This window comes from Clarias gariepinus, chromosome 20, assembly GCF_024256425.1.
Source record: "Clarias gariepinus isolate MV-2021 ecotype Netherlands chromosome 20, CGAR_prim_01v2, whole genome shotgun sequence".
In the NCBI taxonomy this organism is placed as follows: domain Eukaryota; kingdom Metazoa; phylum Chordata; class Actinopteri; order Siluriformes; family Clariidae; genus Clarias; species Clarias gariepinus.
The window spans coordinates 10,141,279-10,162,902 of record NC_071119.1 but is presented as its reverse complement, the minus strand read 5'-3'; the positions used below and the strand labels follow the sequence as shown (position 1 = coordinate 10,162,902).

Here is a 21,624-nt window from a genome sequence, read left to right as displayed (position 1 = left end):
ATCTAAACCATTTTATTGCCTGTCCCAAAATACCTATGTGATTTTGTAAGCGATCTATGAGAATATTTGATCTATAGTGTCCAATGCAGCACTAAGACCAAGTAAGACTTCCTTGCAGTGCAGCCTTGGTCTGAAGCTAAAAACAAGTCATTTGCAATCTTAACTGTAACTGAGCAGCTTCTGTACTATGATGGGGCCAGAAACCTGACTGAAATTCTTTGAGGATGTTGTTTTCCTGCAAGAATGTGCATATTTAAGCTGATACTACCTTTTGTAATATTTTTAATATAAACATAAGGTTTGAAATTGGTCTGTAATTTGTTATTTCATTTGGGTCTAAATTAGATTTTTTAAGAAGAGGCCTAATAACTGCCAACTTGAAAGGTTTAGGGATGTGACCTAGATATAATGAGGAATTAATAATGTTTAGAAGTGGCTCTCCAACCGTATGCATCACTTATTTTAGAAATCTGGTTGGGATTGGATCTAACAAGCATGTTGTTAATTTAGCCGAGGTGATAAGTTTATACAGCTCTTCCTGTCCTATACCTGTAAAGCACTGAAAATCTAAATGTGAAGCTTTAGACTGAACAGGATCATGGGATGCTATTAGAGGTTGAACCTTCATTATTTTCTTCCTGATACTATCGATTTTTTTTTTAAGAAGTCCATGAAGTCTTCACTTCTAAACTGTGATGGGATACTCTCTGCGGGCATCTTAGGTTTTGTTAGACGAGCCACTGTACTAAATAAGAACCTGGGATTGTTTCTTGCTACTGTATCAGTTGGCTCAGATGCTCAGTCCTAGCAGCTTTTAGAGCCTGTCTATAGTACACATACTGTCTTTATACGGAATTCTAAAAACTTCTAATTTAGTTTTTCTCCATTTTCGCTCGAGGTTACGGGTTACTCTCTTTATGGCGCGAGTATGACTGTTGTACCATGGTGCAATTGTTTTATTGCTGACTTTTTTTCAATCTAATGGGAGCAACAGTTAGATCTAATGTACTGGTAAAAATAGTGCCCATGCTGGTAGTCACCTTATCTAGATTGTCTGCATTTAGGGGTCTAATAATACATTAGGACAGATCGGGCAGATTACTCGTGAATCTGTTGTCAAATGCCAGCCAGATCAACCCAGCACCTCCAGACCCTAAACTCCACCCCAGGTTTTTCCCCCAACAAGCTCACCTGCCGCTGAAGCACACCTAAACTCGATCATGCAACCATCTCTTGGCTTTTTAAGCATGCTGAGAAAACCATTTAGTGCCGCAGTATCTTACTCTTGTGCCTCGCGTTTATTCTGTCAAGTAGTTTTCAGTGTGACCTAGCCTGTTATAGACCCTGCCTGTTTCCCGGACTTCTCTCTCGTCTACGCCCCTCCTGGTACTTCTGTTGTTATCGGACTGATTAATGTGTATGACCTCGCACTCAGGACTTCGGATTTGTACTCATGATTTGAATTCTTTCACTCTCGCTGCTGGATTTCCGGATATCGACCCTCGCCTGGACAAAGACGATTCTTCTAGCCACCACTTCGCCTCCTTCACCAGTTGACTTTTTCCTCCGACGGGAGCACTTCCGCATTCGAGCACTCCCGTGTTCGCGGAGAGAAGATATTGGTGGTGCGCACCAATCTTCGCTTTCGCTGAAGAGAACAAGCCGCTGCATTCCACCTTCCAACCTCTACGTGCTAAGCGGATTGAAAGCGAAAAATCGCTTGAAAGAACCCGCGAGGATTTCCCGCGTTCGACTTCCGGGATTGTGGAGATCCCCTCGCGTCATAGCCCCACCTCCTCTCTCCTCCTTAAAGGCTTCCCCACTCTCCCAGTCACTAAGCACACACAGCCACTCCTCCTCTCCTCTGCTCCTGATGCGCCTGCTTATCCAAGCCTCAGTATAAAAAAATAAAGATTTAAACTTTATTTTCTATCATTTAATCACCGTTTGTCTGCTATGGGGTTCACTTCCTTTTAGCCACCTCTGAACTGCCCCTGACATCTGTCTTTAGTAGTCGGGTTCATATTTCTAACAAATCAATAACGTGGGGAGACACAGCTAATCTGTTCTACAGGTAGCATATATATCAGAAGGTGATGATCTGTGATTATCATTACTATTTTCTAAAACATCCACAATCATGACATTGGCCTCTTGCACTCATCCTGGACACCCATGGACACTTATGAACACATTCATGCATACTTCATATTTGTTTCATTCCTGGATCATGCACACAAGTCACTTTATTAATAATAATAAGTCACTTTCATGCATATTTGCACCCCCCCCCCCCAGTCATTTTTCTTCATTTACACAAACATTTTCATATTTTCTACATTTTTCTATTGCACAGAATATTTTTATTTGTACAGAAATATTTTTAGTTAATTTTACCTAGCTAAATTTTATTTTCTGTTGTATTCATTTTTTATTTATATCCATATTTTTTTATAAATAAGCTTTTATTTTTAATCTCATTGAAGATCGTGTAAGATTTCACTGCATATTGTATTGTGTATGACTGTGTATGTGACAAATAAAATTTGTATTTAAATTTACCTGAAGATCAGTCCTGTGATTTTTACATCATTAACCATGATTAACTTTATACTAATAAATTTTTTGGTACACACCTTAGAGCAAAGTTTGATAGTCACATGACTGTGCCGGAACTGCCTTAAGGCCTTCTAACTTGAAGTGTTTTCAAGAAGTGTCAGTTTCACACTAAAAAAAATAATACACTGACCACACTTCTCACTTGCTGCATGTTTAAAATTAATTAAAGAGGAAATAGCTTTCAACATAGCAGCAACACACCCAGTCACTTAGGCAATGTGAGCTTAGTTTTAGCCGATTAATTACTGGGTACAAGTGTGCCTACACAGACTAACTAGTCCACTAAAAGATCATGATGACTGCAAAGAGAAGAATGGAGATGAGTGAGGAGATTTATGCAAATACCGAAATTACAGAAGACAACAGAGCTGATAACAGAAACAGTGAGAATTCAAATGAAAATGTTTATGTGAATCGGAACAATTTGGAGACCCGGAAGGAGAAAAGCTTTAAGCAGAGTTCAGGTAAAATACACTCACACCCAGAAATGTGTACTGATCTATCTCAATTAATTTGTTTAAGGTAAAATTTAAATTCACCCTTTAAGTTAAAATTGGGGCATTTGTAAAACGTATTTATTTTTTGTTTAAAAAGACACACACACACACACACACACACACACAGGAAGTGCATTTCATTTAACATAAAACCCACCTTGTTATGGTTATTGTACGGTTAAGGGAGGACACTTGATTACAAAATAATTCCAAACTTATAGTCATAACTCATCACAGTCAAACTGTGTGAATTCTTTCATGCTCCAGTTTAATTATTATTTGTGTGAAACCACAGTTTTCTGTGGTTCTCAAAAAGCACATGTCCTTGGCAATAATTTAACTGCTTCTGCATGAAAAGAGTGTATCTGTACTAGAAAACTACTGTATACACTACTGATTTACTGAAGTATCTACAAGTATCACTGAGCGTATACATCAAATTCCACCGAGCTAAGATTCTTCCGGATTGATACCAATTCGGATGTATCTTGCTGATCCTTCCATGGTACAGCTATTTGTTGCCATGGCAAATAACCCACTCAAGGATTTTGTCAGGAGACATTCACACCTCAAGCCCCATTTGCATTTTACACCTTTGCCCAACTCTGCTCTTCCCTATTGGTTTCTTATCTCAACATTAATTCGTTGTTTTAAAAAAACACTCCCAAAACCCTGACATCTATTGGGACATTACCCAGTCACTACTTTTTATTTAGCCCAACCCAAGCCCTCATAACTTAGTGACTTGATTGGTTATTGGGCAGGTATGTAGATAGACCCTATCCATACCACCCCCCACACACAATACTATATATCCCCCACATCCTTTAAAAAATGACAAACTCTAATAAATATACAAAGCAAAGTAAGAATAAGGGAAAAATATAAAATATGGAAAAAAATTAACAAATGTGCATTTATGAAGGTGCAATTAAATTAAAAGCAATACTAAAACAAACATGCACTAGTGCTTGTTAGATGTCCAAAATAAATGTCCTTCTAGCTCGGGCCCATTAGATGTTACATGCTGACGGCATTGCACGCAATGGCATCCTCCTCATTGGACATCAGTTTTAGTATTGCAGTCTGCCACAGTTCTTTTTCTGCATCTGTTTAAACGACCGTACACCTTGACTCCAGCAACTGCAAAACACAGCATACGTTAACCCCTAAAAACACTCAAGAGATGTACCGACCTAAATACATGAATGAATTCGTACACATACTTATCTTTGTCGGTTTTTAGCCCCTATCTTAATGGAGTCTCTTAGCTGAGACTTTCCTGGCCGAGACAAAAAGTATTTCCTTTGCAATGTTTAACATGTTGATAAAAAAAAAAAATAATAATAAGATAAGAGACAGAAACAATTCAAATTATTAGAGGGACAAAAGTAAAGGGACATGAAAATAATTACAACAACAATTTCTGATTACCCTTTATACACTCAGGGTCTGCATCTGCAAAAGTCATCTTTAATTCCTCCAGAAGATATGTCATCACTGCCTGATCATGAAGTAAACTTATTCTGTGTGAAAAGAGAGTAGTGTCATTAATTACAATTAAAATGATTATCTAAAACCCATACATAGCATGTAAAGAAACAACATTCTTACCCAGTGTGTGGATCGTATTTATGTGGGTTGTTTTCTGAATTATGAAGGCTCCTTACAGCTATCTGTAATGTTGAATTAAAACTGCTTTAATACATACATTTGTAAACAACATTGTATAATTCAGACGTGACAAACTTTTAATTATGCAGGACACCTACAACAAAGCAAGTAACAAAAAGTAGATGTGTAGCCAAATGCTTAGGCTATGTAGAGTTTTAACGTAATAATGACAATGAATGGCTGCCAGTATTCTTCATCATTAATATGTAGGGCTTACATAATAAAGACAACGAATGACAGTTACATTGTCCACCAATAAATATAGACATTTTAATGTGGACACAGTGCCAACGCATCCTTCACCATTAATAATTAATGTTAAGCTCTGGGTCAGAGTTGTATCGAATCTTTAACGATTCTGGTTAATTTGATTACCTGAATCAAAATTTATAATGTACACTTTATCGACTACCCGTTCAGCATTTAGCACAATTTTGTGTATCTTACCAGTTCTGGTTATCACATGGCCAATGGCTATAACACAAAACCTAGTATTTAGCTATTGTAAGCAAGGTAACACAATCTGGGCAAATGTTTAGACTTTAAAATACATGACCAAGACAACAGTACTTTATAAAGAAACGAAAATTTATTTGACTAGTCTACGATACATGAAACTACGCTACTTGAACGCACGCACACACACATACACACTAAGAGATTAAAAGTTATTCTAGTACTGGTTACTAAATTAGCCACAGCTCTTGGAGTCTGCAAAAGACTTAAGACTTAAGGTTCACCTTCCAGCAGGACAACGACCCTAAACATAAAGCCAGGGCAACAATGGAATGGTTCAAAACAAAACATATCCATATGTTAGAATACCCTAAAAGACTGGCAGCTGTAATTGCAGCAAAAGGTGGTTCTACAAAGTATTGACTCAGGGGGGCTAAATAATTATACACACCCCACGTTTTTTTACAATTTATTTGTAAAAAATGTTTGGAATCATGTATGATTTTCGTTCCACTTCTCACGTGTACACCACTTTGTATTGGTCTTTCACGTGGAATTCCAATAAAATTGATTCATGTTTGTGGCTGAATTGTGACAAAATGTGGAAAAGTTCAAGGGGGGTGAATACTTTTGCAAGCCACTGTATGTGCTAATACATGACAGGTAAATAAGCATGTATTTGTAAATGTCATTGTAATTAAATGCTTATGACCCAGTACTCAGCAATACCCATCACTGAAGGAGGAAGGTTTAAGCACTGGACTGGAACTGAACATAAAGTCCAGGTGGGAGTATGGCACAGTAGCTTGGCATGGGTGTTAGGTTAGTGCTTAGCAGAGTGACTTGGTCCGGGGTGGGCTCTGCCAGTGCCCCAGGAAAGGACATGTGATGGAGTTTGGTATGGCCACTTGGTTAGAGTTTGGCATAGGCATTGGGTCAGTATTTGGCATTGCCAAAATCTTTGGATAAGAACTGGGTCAGAGCTTAGCACTGACAACTGGGTTGGAGTTTGACATGAAGCTTTGATTGTTTGACAAGCTGTGCAGAGTATGGCTCAAGCACAACAAGGCATACATCAGGTATGGTTTGGTTCAATTATAGTGTGCAGTAGTATGAAACTGGAAAGTTCTTAGGCATATCATTGCATGGTTCCATATCCTAGAAAAAGGCAAGTTTCATCCCTGGCATGGGAGGCAATTCTGTTACCTTTTAAAGGGCAACAATCATTAATTATAGGTTTAAGTGAGGCTGTGACCACCAGTTTGACCTTTATTATGAAGCATAGGTTGTTACAGAGCTGAGCTATTAAATGTCTCCTGGACCCCTGTGCAATCAATACAACACAAAAGTCAAAAGAAACTCAAAAACTAGAACAAAAATATGAAAAATCATGACATCATTATTATGGTTGTTAGTGATATCATAATAAAAGTCTTACTGTGCTTGGAGTAAGATCTTTCTTGAAACACCAGAAGTCTACCTTTTTTAATGTGTCTTATTATATTTATAACATGTACTATTTATGTGAGTTTTGGTTATCATATTTTACATGATATGAGAAAAAAGAGATACAGTATGTAATACAATTATGTAAAATAGCAACAAGAAGTAATAGAAAACACCAAGTTATAAAGGCATTGAAGATGACATGTGAATACAGAGAGACAAACTAGGCATGGATTTGGAGATAAAATGAACCATCATATCATGCAAATCCATCATATCATGCAAATCCATCATAATTTATCTTAGGGCATGGGGAGGGGTACACACTGTATGTGAGAGACCGATTACAGTTGTATTATTGTTATTAGTGTTATTGTTGTTTCTCTAGTGGAGAAACAATGCAAAACACAACACATACACATTTTTTCAATACCAGCATAACAATTAGCAGTGTTTATTTATTTATTTATTTATTTATTTTTTAATTTTTGTTTTTTTCACATTTTTATTACTTTGATATAAATGTGTAAATTATATGGAAACACACTTTTCTGTGTCCATTCCCTGTTAGGAGGAAAGACTATAAGGAGGACAATGGTTGCAGTGTGTGTGCTGCTGCTATGTGCTCTAATGCTAACAGCTCTCACAGTGCTGTGGATCAATTTCAACATCCTGAATAGTGAAAAGGATCGCTTACAGACCAGTAACAACAATCTGACTATAGAGAGAGACCACTTACAAACCAGTTACAACAATCTGACTATAGAGAGAGACCACTTACAAACCAGTTACAACAATCTGACTATAGAGAGAGAACACTTACAAACCAGTTACAACAATCTGACTATAGCGAGAGACCAGTTACTGTCCAGTTACAGCACCCTGATTACAGAGAAAGACCAGTTAAAGAGGGATAGAGAGGAACTCCGAAGGCTTTTCAAACTGGGTGAGTCATACTTAATACTGGCACACTTATTCTCAAAAAATCAATGTTCAATGTCTTAGTAATTTATTTACCTCATTTCCTTATTGCCTGATTTCCTTCCATATGTGTCTAAATACTTAGCCCTTAACACTATACCCTTATAACCTATACACTTCTTGCTTTTCCAAACCCTGAATAATTAATGTTAATTCATGTTAACATGTTAATATAAATATATTGTGATATACTGTAATACAACAACAGTCCAACTTGTTTGGTAATTTAGTATGAAGTAATCTCATTATTCAGAAAGAATACTTTGGAGCGATATGGAAGTCAACACATACCCTGCTATTTTTTTTATTCATCTTTATTAATTTTAACATTGTACATTCATACTGAAAAAATCCAAATTATGAAAGAAAACACATGGAACATGTTAATTTCATAGTTGTGTCTTGTTAAGGGTTAATTTGTGACGTTTTTTGGCTTCTTAATTTGCATTAGACCATTTGTCTTAATTTGCATTTGTCTCCTGGTGGATACAGAGCCAAAAGCCCTGTTCATGCTACTACAACTACTATTGCAAAAAAACAATAAAATAGAGACAAAAGACAGTAATAAACTGTCATTATTATTGTAAAAAAAAAAATAATAATAAAATAAAATTAGGCCAGTCAATCTGAAAAAATCACAGGAACTTATATATAAGTGCAGTCACCTAAACCATGATGACACTGGCTCTGTCCCAGAAAGGGAAGACAAAGATCTGTCTCTGCTGAAGAGGACATATTTATTAGAATCATCAGCATTAGAAACTGCTGATTTACAGCACCTTATTTTTAGGTTAGAGCCCACATTATTATTATTATTATTATTATTATTATTTTTTTTTTCAGAATTTAAACTGTAGCAGTATTGCAACCTCCACTTTTCAGAGATGACTGAGCAAGTCAGGCCACTATGGTCAAATTGCACCAAAGAAAAACAACAAGCAGAAAAGACTTGCTTGGGCCAAGAAACACAGTAATTGACATAAAATCAGGGGGGAAAAAAATCTCCTTTGGTTTAATGAGTCAAATTTTTAGATTTTTGGTTTCAACTGTCTTGTCTTTGTTAGACATAGGAAGGGTAGTCCTGTTTTCCCAGGCTGTTACTGTATGTCTCCTCGCATGCCTCTGGACCACCCACCTTTACACCGGTCTCTTATATTCTCCACTGATTTCCCCCAATATTAAAGCAAGTACAGCATGTTGTCTCCCTGTCGGATTATTGTGTGCTCTCGCTCAAGTCTCTTGCGGTTTTCTTTGATTGCTTTCACATTGCCAAATTTGCCCAGTTTCTTTTTCCCCCCTTCTTGTCTCATAATTTGGATTCATTGCCTTGCTACTGGTTTCATGGCTCCAGTCTTGCACTTCTGCTTTTTTGACTATGGCTCTGTTTCACGTTTTGGCCTGATCAGGCTCATTTTTTTAGACTCATGTTTCCGCTCTCTCAACCATGTCCCTGTTTAATAATTTCAACTAATCACAATGCTGATGGATACAACGGCTTAGAGCTTGCACTTCTGCTCTCTTGACCATGTCTCTGCCTAGTGTTTTTACTCGATAAAACTTAAAAAGACCTCACAGCTTGCAACCACCCCTACAACTTCCCCAGACCAGTCTCTATGTCAGTGTGCCTCTGGCTTGCATTTGGATCAATCTGCTCAGCCCTTCGGTGCGTTATGATGGGTGCGGGGGTGCTTTGCTGGTGATACTGTGATAGCATAATTGAGAGAACACTTAACCAGCATGGCTACAACAGCATTTTGCAGTGATATGTCATTCCATATAGTTTGTACTAGGGAACATAATTTGTTTTCCAACAGGTCAGTGATCCCAATTAGACTCCTCAAGATTGTGGAAAATCATTACAGGTGACCACTTATTAAGGCTGATTAAGATAATGCCAAGATTGTACAAAGTTGTTGCCAGACCAAGAACTGCAATGAGCAAGAACTTCAACTCTTAGCACCTAAATTCCAGATTACCAGAATTAAAACACACATGACAAGAATCACAGATTCAGATAAAAGATATTTACCTACCTACCTAAAACTTTGCTTTAACTCTGTCAGAATGCTGCACAATTTTTTTTGGGCATGGTACAACTCCACCAACAAAATGTCAATCAGTCATCATGCTCTTGTCCACCCCAAAATTTATTAAAGGAACTACAATAATTCTTAGGATTCTTAGGATCAAAGAAATAGGAGTTCCATAATCATGGATCCATAATCAGTTCCATAATCATAGGAGTTCCTTCATAATCAAGTGTCTCATAATCTCGAGACAACCTTAGTGGTCTAAAACTGATCTGGATTGAAAGCAGCACATTCCTTGTCTATCCTTGCACGCCTTGGACTATTTGGCCCAGCATGGAAATGGGTTTCCCCCTAACTAGAAGATTGGTTGCATGAGTTGACATGGAGGGGATCCACATCTCCTTCACACAATTGTGCTATGTGCCATGGGAATGGGCACTAGCTGGTGGTTAATTCTCACTAATAGATCTTGGGTTTTTCAAGATCCAGTGGATGAGCTCACAGCAGGGAGCTCGGGTCTGTTGGGCTGTCTGTCTAGCGGTCTGATAATCTGGACCTGGAAACAGAGCAGGATTTTGTGACACTGCCGCCGAAGAAGAAAGGGCAGATGTGTGTTCCATGTCAAGGCTTCCATTTCCAGCCAGGAAGCAAGGATCATCTGGGAGATACCCACCTGCTGCCATGCCAATGAGGGCTGGGAGGGGCCAGTCCCAAAGGTGCTGTTTAAAATAGTTCGCAAGAGCCGCTGCCCACGTGGGTCCACTTTGTCACTCTGCCCAACTCCACCACTCACCGGCCCATGCCGGCATGCCAACAGGACACTGCCCTTAGACCTGCATATGCATCCTTTTCTTCCTTTTCCCTTTCTTCCACATTTTTTATTATTCCAATAAAATTACTCCTTTTCCATAAGGCCTCCCCTTCTGTAGGTGTGCAATGCAGCGGGGCTGAGGGAATGGGCACTGGCAGATGGTTAATCTCCAGGCTTCTCCCCATGCTATTAATTACATCGGGAGTGTTGCTGGGGGTCTGTCTGGATGTCTGTCTAGCAGTCTGTTTATTTTGACCTGGAAAGTGATGGAGATCAAACAAACAGAGTTGCGCACTGGACACTAAAAGTGCAAGGAGTGGCATGGGAGAGCCTTGCTATGAGCCCGGGCCATCAAAGGCGTGAACGGAATGGTGCCTTTGATCAGCACACATCCTTTCCTCTCTTTTTCTATTCCTCCCTCCTTTTAAGGCCTTTCTTTCACTATTAATTCAATAAAATTAGTCCTTTTCTGTAGGACTCCACCTTGTGTGTCTGTGATGCCACCTGTGCATAAAACTTGTTACACTACAAAGCAAAAAATGGCCCAGCACTCACATACCTCAATGCTCGTACCACACCTCAAACTACACTATGTTCTTTCCAATTCTCCAGCCCTGCTTGACTGGACACGATTTTTTTCTCAGACATTGAGAAAGAAATGCAACTAGACTGTTTTCTGTCATGGCTCCTTGGTGGTGGAATAAACTTTCTCTAGTTACTGTCAATCTTTAAATGATGACTAACTTTTGGTTAACTCCAAATGAACTGGATGTTAAACTGAGTAAACTGGGTTAATAATAACATAATTAATTCATTTATTCAGTAACATGGCAGAAGGCGTCTGTGCTTGTTCAGGAGAGACTAAGGGAAAGCCTCAAATTTTCAGTGATCACATAGCAACAGCAGGGAAGATTTTTCCTCTTTAAAAAAGTAAATAAATAAAATAAATAAATAAATAAATAATAATATGTATTTAATTTGTTTGGCACCAGGATGGACCTATTTCAGCTCCAGTATTTACTATATCTCTGCAATGCGGAAGAGCTGGCCTGCGGGCAGACAGGACTGCAGCGAAAGAGGAGCAAACCTGGTGACCATAAACAGCAGAGAGGAACAGGTGTGTATGTGTGTATGAGAGAGAGAGAGAGAGAGAGAGAGAGAGAGAAAGAGAGAGAGAGAGAATCTTATTTATTGCTATATTTTTCTACAACCATGCCAGGAGTTCATTAGTAAACTGCTGTGCAGCAGAAAAGCTTGGATTGGTCTGAATGACCGAGACATAGAGAATCAGTGGAAGTGGGTGGACAGTACACCACTGATGACTAGGTAAGAAATTATTAAATTATTAAGTGAAAATCTCTAATGATAAGAAGTTACTGACTTACTGAGAAACACAGTGGATCCTGAATTATTATTATTATTTTTTTTTAGCTTATGGAGACGTGGAGAACCCAATGGCGCTAGAAGTGAGAATTGTGTAATTACTGGTGAACTGTCTGATCCTGTCTGGAACTGGGCTGATTATCCCTGTAATTATGAGTTTATTTGGATCTGTAAGAAGGTGTTCTTCCTGAACTAAATTGCTGTATTTGAATAACAAACAGCAACCTAAATGTAATTTTTTTTGTGTGGGTCAGTGTTTTGTTTCCAAAAAATAACCATCACACTTCCACCTGTTTGTCTCCTTGAGCTAATATGCTTTATTAGGGTTTGTTTAGGAAATGGTAAAATAATTTCCTTTAAAAGTCAATGTACACCACATGCACTCCTAAAAGTACATCATCATTATTATAATAGGGTGGGGTTAATGTGTTAGTTTAATAGATGAGCCTGTTTTGAAAATAAATCCCACTAAAGTTTTAATTTATTTTAGTAGTTGCTGTGCTTTTGTTGTGTTTAAAAGTATTTGTTGCCAGTTTTGTTATGACATACTCCGAAGGTCTGTTTCATTAAAAAATTAACAAATGATTACATGAAGAAAGGTCTACATACTGTACCTGTGTATATATACTGTATGTACAGTTGATATTGAGATGTTTCTGCTACTTACAGTATGCTCTGTAAAGACTTCATAACGCCTCTAATCTGAGGTGCTGTTAATTGGTCATTTTTTTAGGCTGATAACTCTAAATGAACTTCTCGTCTGCGGCAGAGATAAGTTTCGGTCTCGCCCTCCTAGAATGGTCTTTATGAGAGCCAGTTTCATTATGGTGCTTGACAAATTTTGCAAATGCACTTGACTATATATAATATTGTTACATGCGTCCCCAGTCAAATGCCAGCCAAGACACCGACAAGCAAGAGCTCTTTTCTCCTGTTCCAGCCTTTGCAAAAAAAATCACACAGATTTTTCGCAACACTCAAAAAAGGGGATTTATTAGGACAAATTTAAGAAAAAGGGGTACAAAGACAGGAGCAAACAAAGCTTCAGAAGGGGACCAGGCCAAAACATAAAAAGTCTATCTTATAGGAGTAGTACTTTCTAAGCTTACAAAACAAAATTCCAAATAAACAACAAAAGTCTTACCTTACTCCCTTTCTAACTGAAAACAGAAGAAAACATGGACCCCCCAAAAAAAACATCCACCTCCCTACTGCTCCCAAAATTACAATTATGAAGCTCACTTCTCCGGTTGAGAAATTACCTTATGAAAGTGAAACAACAACATTTTTCTGTGTTGCACACTACCAAAAAGACACACAAACAATGGCTAGCACACAAGCTAACGTCTGGAACAGGGGGGGAAACCAAAAAGAGGGGGGAAAACCAAAAAAGGGGGGGGGGGCATCTTCACACAGAGTTTCCAGCTTTATCCACAAGCTTCCCCTCCAACAGCCAATCAGTGCAGGCCAGTACTTGATTGCAATTGGGATCAGCTGACCTTCATTAAGAGCTTAGCAGTAGAGGGAGGAGAGAGAGCGAGAGAGAAACACAACGCCAAAAACACCATCAAATAATTCACAAATATAACACCAAAAAAAAATAATAATAATTATGTCCTGGGACGTAACACCCCCATCACTAAATTTACAACCCATGGATTGTAAATATCATGTCGTTTTTATGTATACAGGAATATACAGTAACATCTCATTTACCATCACCATCACAGGCCCTAGACAGTGAATCCGCCACCACATTCTCTGAGCCTTTCTTGTGTTGAATGTTCAAGGTATATTCTTGCAGACAGAGCGACCAGCACATCAAACGCTGATTGAGGTTGAGCATACGGGAGAGAAAAACCAAAAGGTTGTGGTCAGTATAGACAATCAGAGGCATACAGCTACCAAACACGTAATCTTCAAAATGTTTGATTGCCATCACCAGGGCGAGAGCCTCCTTCTCGATGGTACTGTAGTTGCATTGACACTTGGAGAACTTCTTAGATAAATAACATACAGGATGTTCAACTCCAACACTGTCCTCTTGCAGTAGGACCGCACCTGCTCCTACAGCACTTGTATCCACTTGTAACCTAAATGGAAGAGAAAAGTTAGGGGCAGAGAGAACTGGAGCATTGAAGAGAATGTCTTTGGCAGCATGAAAAGCACTCTCACACTAGGAACTCCAAACAAATTTCTTCACAGAACTAAGCAGGTCAGTAAGGGGTGACACCACAGTTGCAAAATTTTTACGAAACCCACGGTAGTACCCCGCCATTCCCAAAAATGGCGCAATTGACGCTTGGTAACGGGAGTAGGAAATTTGACAATGGCAGATACTTTAGCTGTCACGGGTCTTACACAACCTTGACCCACTTTTTTTCCAAGGTAAGTTACTACAGCTTTAGCAAACTCACATTTTGCTAAATTAAGAGGTAACTTAGCCTCATTCAACCTGCTAAATACACTCTCTAAGCTATGGATGTGGTCTTCCCAATTACCCACAACATAATCTGTATCACCTATCTTCTGTTCAATGACATAAGGCCCAGATGAGTTCTTGCCAGTTCGCAGGCTTTGTGCAGACGATCTCGGAAAGAACTGACATAGTCTAGAACAGGAATAGGTGCACTATCCTCACTTATTAACTGCTCCTTGAACAACTTCAGGGGTCCCCGAACAGTCTGAGCAAATACGAGCTCAGCTGGACTAAATCCTAGTGACTCCTGAACAGACTCTCTCACAGTGTAGGGAATATTTGATTTTTAGTATGTTTCATTGTATTCTGTGTGCATGAGAACAGAGTGACTTTCTTCCTGTTCTCACGACATAAGCTGTGCTTTCAATAAACACATCCTATGGAAGTTTATGTTAAAGGTCGTAAAACTGTTAAACGCTCGTAAATGTAGAGCTACTCCTAAATTTATGTTCTTCCTTACCTTATCTGTTAAAAGCATTCTAGACTGGATGTAAACACTCCTGCATCCACCTTTTCTTTGGTTCTTTGTGTGTGTGCGTATATATACTCCTGTCTCCCACAATAAACTTTGAACGTCTCACTGAGCACTGACTTGTGTGTTTCATTGAGGGGTTCCCTGGATCCAGGCGGGACAAGCAGAATACAGGCTGAGCACTGAGTAGACAAAAGGAGGTCTACCAAAATTCAAGAAATCCTTACAATTTGGGGGCTCGTCCGGGATACCTCTAATCAGGTGAGTGCTGCTTTTCAATTTTTTTCTCTATAAGCATAGAGCAAGCACGCTCCCTGGTTTTTGGTATCTGGACCATATACAGTACGGGGGAGGATTGTCTTGGGGCTTTTACGCCTGTTTAGCGCGCGCTCGCTTCTGAAAGGTTCCTTGAACTGAAGCATAGTGTGGAAGCTGTATTCTGTTGCCCGCTCTTTGTTATTGTCTTTGTTGAGCTCTTTGTTGTTGTCTTTGTTAAAGTATTGTGTGTTGTTTGTTGAAGATATTGTTTTTTTCTGTCGCGGGTTTATTCACATTTATAAAATGGGTAATAAGAACACAACTACTTATCCAAAGCCGGACCCAGAAGAGGTTCCGCATGACTGGATGAACAGGTGTGGACTTACTTACTTTACCACACCTTGGCTTGATAATTTATCAGGGTGGACTGAACCACAATCTCAATTTTTAACCTATCCACGAGGAGGTACTTTTAAGCCTGAATATCTAGCCTCTGCTTACTCTCAGATATATGAGGGTATGGGTGATCCAGGTTGGGATTATCCTTACATGGGTTCATGTTATCAAAAATGGGTAGAAATGAAAGCTCTTTGGGATAAATATTTAGACATAAAAGAAACTAAAATACAGAAGAAAAAGATTCCAAAGGTTACATTTGAAACTAAATTCAAGCCGCCTGTTCACTCAACCTTTCCGATCCCTCCTCCATATCATGCTGACATAATAACGTCAGCATCTAACCAACTAATTGTTGAGAAAATCTATCCTAATTTGAATCCCACTAATCCTTTTGTGAGCTGCCCATCTGTGCCTGTTTCCCCTGTACCCACAAAACCGTGCTCACCTTCGTCGGAAGTGTGTGCCTCAGGAAAGGGAAAGACTCCCAAGAAGGTGTCAGGACGAACTTCTGACAGCCCTCTATCGGATGATCCCGAGGATACTGATGGTGAGGATGATGATAATTCGGACGATGAAGGTCCGGATGAGAGGTCTCGCCCCAAACCTCGACAAGAAAACACTGCGTTTGTTTTCTCTATGGGACCAAAGGGTCCAAAAATCCTTCCATCATCCGTAAGCACGCTGAAGGACATTATTAAGATGCTCCCTTCTCCCAACAAACCTTTGCATTTTGTTGATATGCTGATAAAGGCTTCTAGGCACTGTCAGCTCGTGGGTGCGGATTACCGCTTTATTTTGCAATCGGTTTTGGGAGATGGGTACGATGAGGCTGATTTGATAAAAACAGTAAAATGCTTAGATCCTGAAAAAGACACATGGACTGTAGTGGTGAAACAGGAAGATGTAGAGGGTGGGGGAAGACGGAAAAAGAAGGAATATGACTTTCATTGGGGTAATTCTAATGAGGCTATGAAACTTTTAAAAGATGAGCTAACTACTTATCTTCTTGCACGTCAACAAGCTAGTCAAGATCTGTCACAGGTAACTAATTGTAGACAAGAGAAGAGTGAGACTACATCCAGGTTTCTGGAGCGGTTTCGAGAGACCTGGACCCTTTTGGGTGGTATGCCCCTCCCTGAAGAAAACCCTAACCCACTTTTCCTTACAACGTTCTTGAATAATTGTCGACCAGAAATCGTGAAAATTTTAAAGTTTCAATTGTCAGATCGTTCTACAATGACTATTAAAAAATTAGGTGAGCGTGTGAGAACACTAGAAGGAGATGGTATTTTAGAGAATAAACAAGTGGCATGTTTGTTTGTGGAAAGTGAAGGATACAGAGGTGGAAAAAAGGGAGGTAGAGGAGGCCGAAGAGGCCGTGGAAGAGGTAGAGGAGGTCTGCAGGGTCAGAGTGTACCCCGGAGATCTGGTTATTGTTATTATTGTTATAAAGAAGGTCATTGGGCTCGTGAATGTCACACGAAGGCCCAAGATGAGGGACGTAGTGGACAAAATGTGTATAATCAATTGAATGATGCTAATGAGGTGTTTTCTCCTAATCCTTCCCAGCAGCCACCACAGCGAGTACAACAACAACAACAGCAATATAGACCCAATCCCTTCTCAGGGATGCAGGTAGGAGCATATGATGCATAGGGATGCCCGCAGAGTTCCAGCCCCGCAATGTTACTTTGTACTTTCGAGTCACCTCAGGTTAATGAGTTGCCCTTTATAGAATTATGTATAGATGGTTCCGTATTCTCTTTCTTGGTTGATACGGGAGCCACAATGTCGTCTTTGGGTCGTGATTACGAGGGGCCGCTCTCAAATAAAAGTATCAGCTCTGTGGGAATTGAAGGGGTTGCTCAACGGAATTATTTTACTCCCCAGTTAACTGTAACATGTCCTTTAGATAAGGGAATTCATCTTTCTCATCGTTTTGTTTGCATGCCTGATTGTCCTTTTAATCTGTTGGGTCGTGATTTAATGAGCAGGCTACACATGTCCCTGACTTTTTCTGGAGCGAAACTCACTGTTGAAGTGCCTGATTCAGTTTCTTTCTCCCACCTGACAAATATGCGTGTAAATAATTGTTTCCTTTCTTCACAGAACAGCTCTCTTCCTGCTGCCCTTGAATGTGTGCCAAGCAGTCTGTGGGCTGAACATAAGGATGAGGTGGGGTTAGTTCACTGTGTGCCTTATAAAGCTAAATTAAAACACTTGCAACCTGTGTACATCAAACAATATCCACTCTCTGAGGCCAAGGCTTCAGGAATAGATGAGATTTTAAGCTCACTGCTCAAGCAGGGTGTTGTTAAACCATGTGTAAGTTCTTATAACACACCTGTTAACCCAGTCTTGAAACCTGATGGTACGTGGAGATTTACACAAGATCTAAGAAAAATAAATGACATAATTATCCCTGTAGCACCTGTTGTGCCTGATGTGCTGTCCATTGTTTCTTCTATACCTTGTCATCATTCACATTTTTCTGTTATTGACCTTTGCTCTGCCTTCTTCAGTGTTCCTGTGGAAGAGCAGACACAGCCCTTGTTCGCCTTCACCCACAGGGGGCGTCAGTTCACCTGGTCTCGTCTTCCTCAAGGCTGTGTTGACTCTCCGGCTGTTTTTTCGGCTGTAGTAAGAGATGCACTTGGTGATCTAACTCTCCCCACTGATTCTGTTGTCCTATCTTACGCGGATGATCTACTGGTGTCCGCCGCTTCGCCTGCTGTCTGTGAAAAAGCCACCATTTGTCTCCTGAAACACCTGGCACAGAAGGGTTTCAAGGTATCAAAGACTAAATTACAGTTTTGCAGAGACACTGTAAAATACCTGGGTTTTGAGCTCTCCCAAGGCCAAAGAAGGCTCTCAAAGGAACGAATCCAGGTTATTCTCGACACTAAACGTCCAAGCACTAAACATGCTTTGATGGCTTTCCTGGGACTGATCAACTACTGTCGTCAGTGGATTCCTGACTGCTCATTTCATGATAAACGCATCAGGACGGCCATCTCACACAACGATCCGCTCCAACAACCTCTGACATGGACTGCTGACATGGTTGAGGCATACAAGGAACTAAAAAAGGCCCTATGTTCCGCTCCAGCACTGGGCCTGCCTAACTATCAGAAAACGTTCCATCTATATGCGTGTGAGCACGGGGGCACCGCTTCTGCTGTATTGGCACAGGAGCATGGGGGGGGGATGAGACCATGTGCTTTCTTATCTAAAACTTTAGATGCTGTGGCACAAGGTTTGCCTGCCTGTCTCAGGGCTGTGGCCGCCTGTGCGGTGATGGTACAAGATGCTGAGAAGATTGTTCTCTCTCATCCTTTAATTTTGTATTCTCCACATCAGGTTAAACAAGTGCTACAGAACCTTCAAACACAACATATGACAGCTCAGAGAAGGTCTGGGTATGAGATTATCCTTTGTTTTACAAGTAACTTAGAGATAAAATCCACCTCTTCTTTTGACACCCTTGGATATGCTCTGGCACGCTTGATCAATGCACAGGACGACACGTTAGTAGATACAGATCATGACTGCTGTTCAGAGATCATTCACTCCACTAGTATACGCCCTGATCTGTCTTCTACTTCATTAGCAACTGGTGATACTCTGTTTGTAGATGGTTCTTGTTCAAAACCATATGATGGGAAATTTCTTTGTGGTTATGCTGTGTGTGCATTGCCAGATATAACCATTGAAGCTTACTCTTTTCCTTTCTCATCTGCTCAGGCAGCTGAACTTTTTGCTCTAACTCGTGCGTGTGTTCTTTCTGAGGGAAAAGATGTTACTATATACACTGATTCTCGTTACGCTTTTGGTATCGCTCATGACTTTGGCCGCATCTGGCAATCCAGGGGTTTTCGTTCTGCTGAGGGTAAGCCAATTTCTCATTCTTCTCTAGTTCAGGATTTGATAGACGCATGCCATTTACCTAGTACTCTCGCTATTGTAAATACTAAGGGTCATTCTTCTGGGGACTCTATGGAAGTGCGAGGTAATTCTCTAGCTGATCGTATTGCTAAAAAAGCAGCTCAAAAACAGATTTTCTTTCCTGATTCTGGTTCTGATTTGATCAATACATCCTTTCTTGCTAGCTCTTTGATTCCTGATGTAGATTTATGGTCTTTGCAAGCTTCAGCCACGCCAAATGATTCTTCTTTTTGGCAAGCTCAAGGTGCCTATGTTGCTTCTGATGGTTTATGGTATTGTGCTGATGGTCGTTTGTGCCTGCCGTCTCATTGTCTTCCGTTCCTCGTGCGCGAGTTCCACGGTGTTACACATCGCGCGCGAAGGGGGGTTAAGGAAGATATGAAAAAACTCTTTTGTATAGCCAACATGCTTGGAACAATTGATTTATTAATATCTAGATGTTTGGTGTGTGCTCAGAATAATGTGACAAAGGGTTTAGGTAAACATGAAAGTCTTCCATTACCTACTGCCCCGTTTGCAGAGTGGCAAATTGATTTTACGCATATGCCTGCATGTGGCACATTCAAATATCTTCTGGTTTTGGTAGACAAGTTTTCTAGGTGGGTGGAAGCTTTCCCGTGTGCTCATGAGAATGCAAAGGTGGTGACCCGAGTTTTAGCGAAAGAAATAATACCTCGTTATGGCGTGCCTCATGCTATTGACTCAGATAAAGGAACACCTTTTACATCTCAGGTAACACAGAATTTGTGTAAATATCTTTCACTGTCCTGGTATTTTCACATTCCTTATCATCCACAGTCATCAGGTATAGTAGAAAGAACAAATAGGACACTGAAAGAAAAATTGACTAAAGCAATGCAAACCATGGGGAGTAAAAACTGGGTTGATCTGTTACCTGCTGTTCTAGCTGAAATGAGAATGACACCAAGGAAAGACGTGCACATGTCCCCACATGAAATTATATTTGGCAGACCCTTTCCCGTGCCATGGAGGAAAGGTAAACCCGCGATAGGAACAACTGATCTTGATGTACATATTGCTGAATATTCTGCTGCTCTGATAGATACTCTAACTAAACATTATGAACAAATTGCTGATGTGACTCCAATACCCTCAACAAAACCCACACATCCTTTTAATGTGGGAGATACTGTTTTGGTAAAATCTTTGACCCCCAGAAAACTGGGAGATTGTAAATATGATGGACCAGCAGAAATAATCGCAATTACTCGTACTGCTGTCTTAACTGATCTTTTTCCACAGTGGATTCATGCTACTAGGCTGAAGAGATGTCCTGTCGGCGTGAGACCAAAGGATGAATAAATGCGTGTGTATTATTATCTTTCTGTCTCTGTGATTTTTGTTTCCTAGACTAAAGACGTGCTGCAGTGATGTTCAACCCGTGATGTGGCATAGAGAGAGTGACGTGACACAGAGGGATCGTCTGGGGTTGCCACTGAACGACTTTACTTCTGCTATTAGTATAGCATTTCTGGTGGTGTCTTAGCGCCTCGTAAGGTGGGACGAGTGCAGATTGGGCGTGCCCGCACTCTGAGCACTGTATCGTCAAGAAAGGCAATAGTTCACCACTAGTAGTTATTTATGAGTTTGCACTCAACTTGTTATATTTCTGTGTATTCTTTTGATCACACTCCATCCTGTAGAGTTTGTAGAACAGCACTAGGAGTAGAGTGGAAACCTCCCCTGCCTTAGGATGAAGTTTCTTTTTGTCCTCCTAATCTTGAACAAGGGATTGTTGTACATAGTGCAACCTCATCCACATGATAATGTTTTTTGGAGATTCGCTAATTGGACCGCTAAGCAATATACCAATGAGTCTTGTTATGTGTGCCAACATTTCCCTTCCGCTGTAGGACAGACGTCACTGAGACCCCTACCTGGTAATGAATCAGCTCTCTTAGTAGCTGCACGAGTTTGTATTAGTTCCTACTGTCGAAATGGTACTCAGTATATTAACTCTAACCTGACACATAGCTTATTTTTGAATCAAACAGGGTCTGACTGGTGGTGCAGACTGATGCACTACGATCATAATTTCTCAAACCCTTGTGACTATTCACTTAGTGCTTTAGATATTAGCCTCCTCCGCTTCAGCACGAGGAAAAGAGCTCTCGTCACTGCTTTCCAGGTCTTCACTTTGCCCAATTTTAAAT

General features: G+C 40.1%; 1 protein-coding gene across 1 annotated transcript; it reads left to right on the top strand.

The window, feature by feature from the left end:
• Nucleotides 1-2,837: 2,837 nt before the first annotated feature.
• On the top strand, nt 2,838-12,381 carry LOC128508317 (CD209 antigen-like protein 2). Its single transcript, XM_053479589.1, has 5 exons — nt 2,838-3,083; nt 7,264-7,638; nt 11,507-11,631; nt 11,734-11,840; nt 11,946-12,381. Exons 1-5 carry the CDS (start codon nt 2,912-2,914, stop codon nt 12,091-12,093), a joined length of 927 nt encoding a protein of 308 aa, XP_053335564.1. The 5' UTR covers nt 2,838-2,911; the 3' UTR covers nt 12,094-12,381.
• The last annotated feature ends 9,243 nt before the right edge of the window (nt 12,382-21,624 follow it).

Coding starts and splice junctions, on each gene's coding strand:
- LOC128508317 (XM_053479589.1), top strand. CDS start 2,912: ATGATGACTGCAAAGAGAAGAATGGAGATGAGTGAGGAGATTTATGCA. Junction 3,084..7,263: donor AAGCTTTAAGCAGAGTTCAG/GTAAAATACACT, acceptor ATTCCCTGTTAG/GAGGAAAGACTATAAGGAGG. Junction 7,639..11,506: donor CCGAAGGCTTTTCAAACTGG/GTGAGTCATACT, acceptor GTTTGGCACCAG/GATGGACCTATTTCAGCTCC.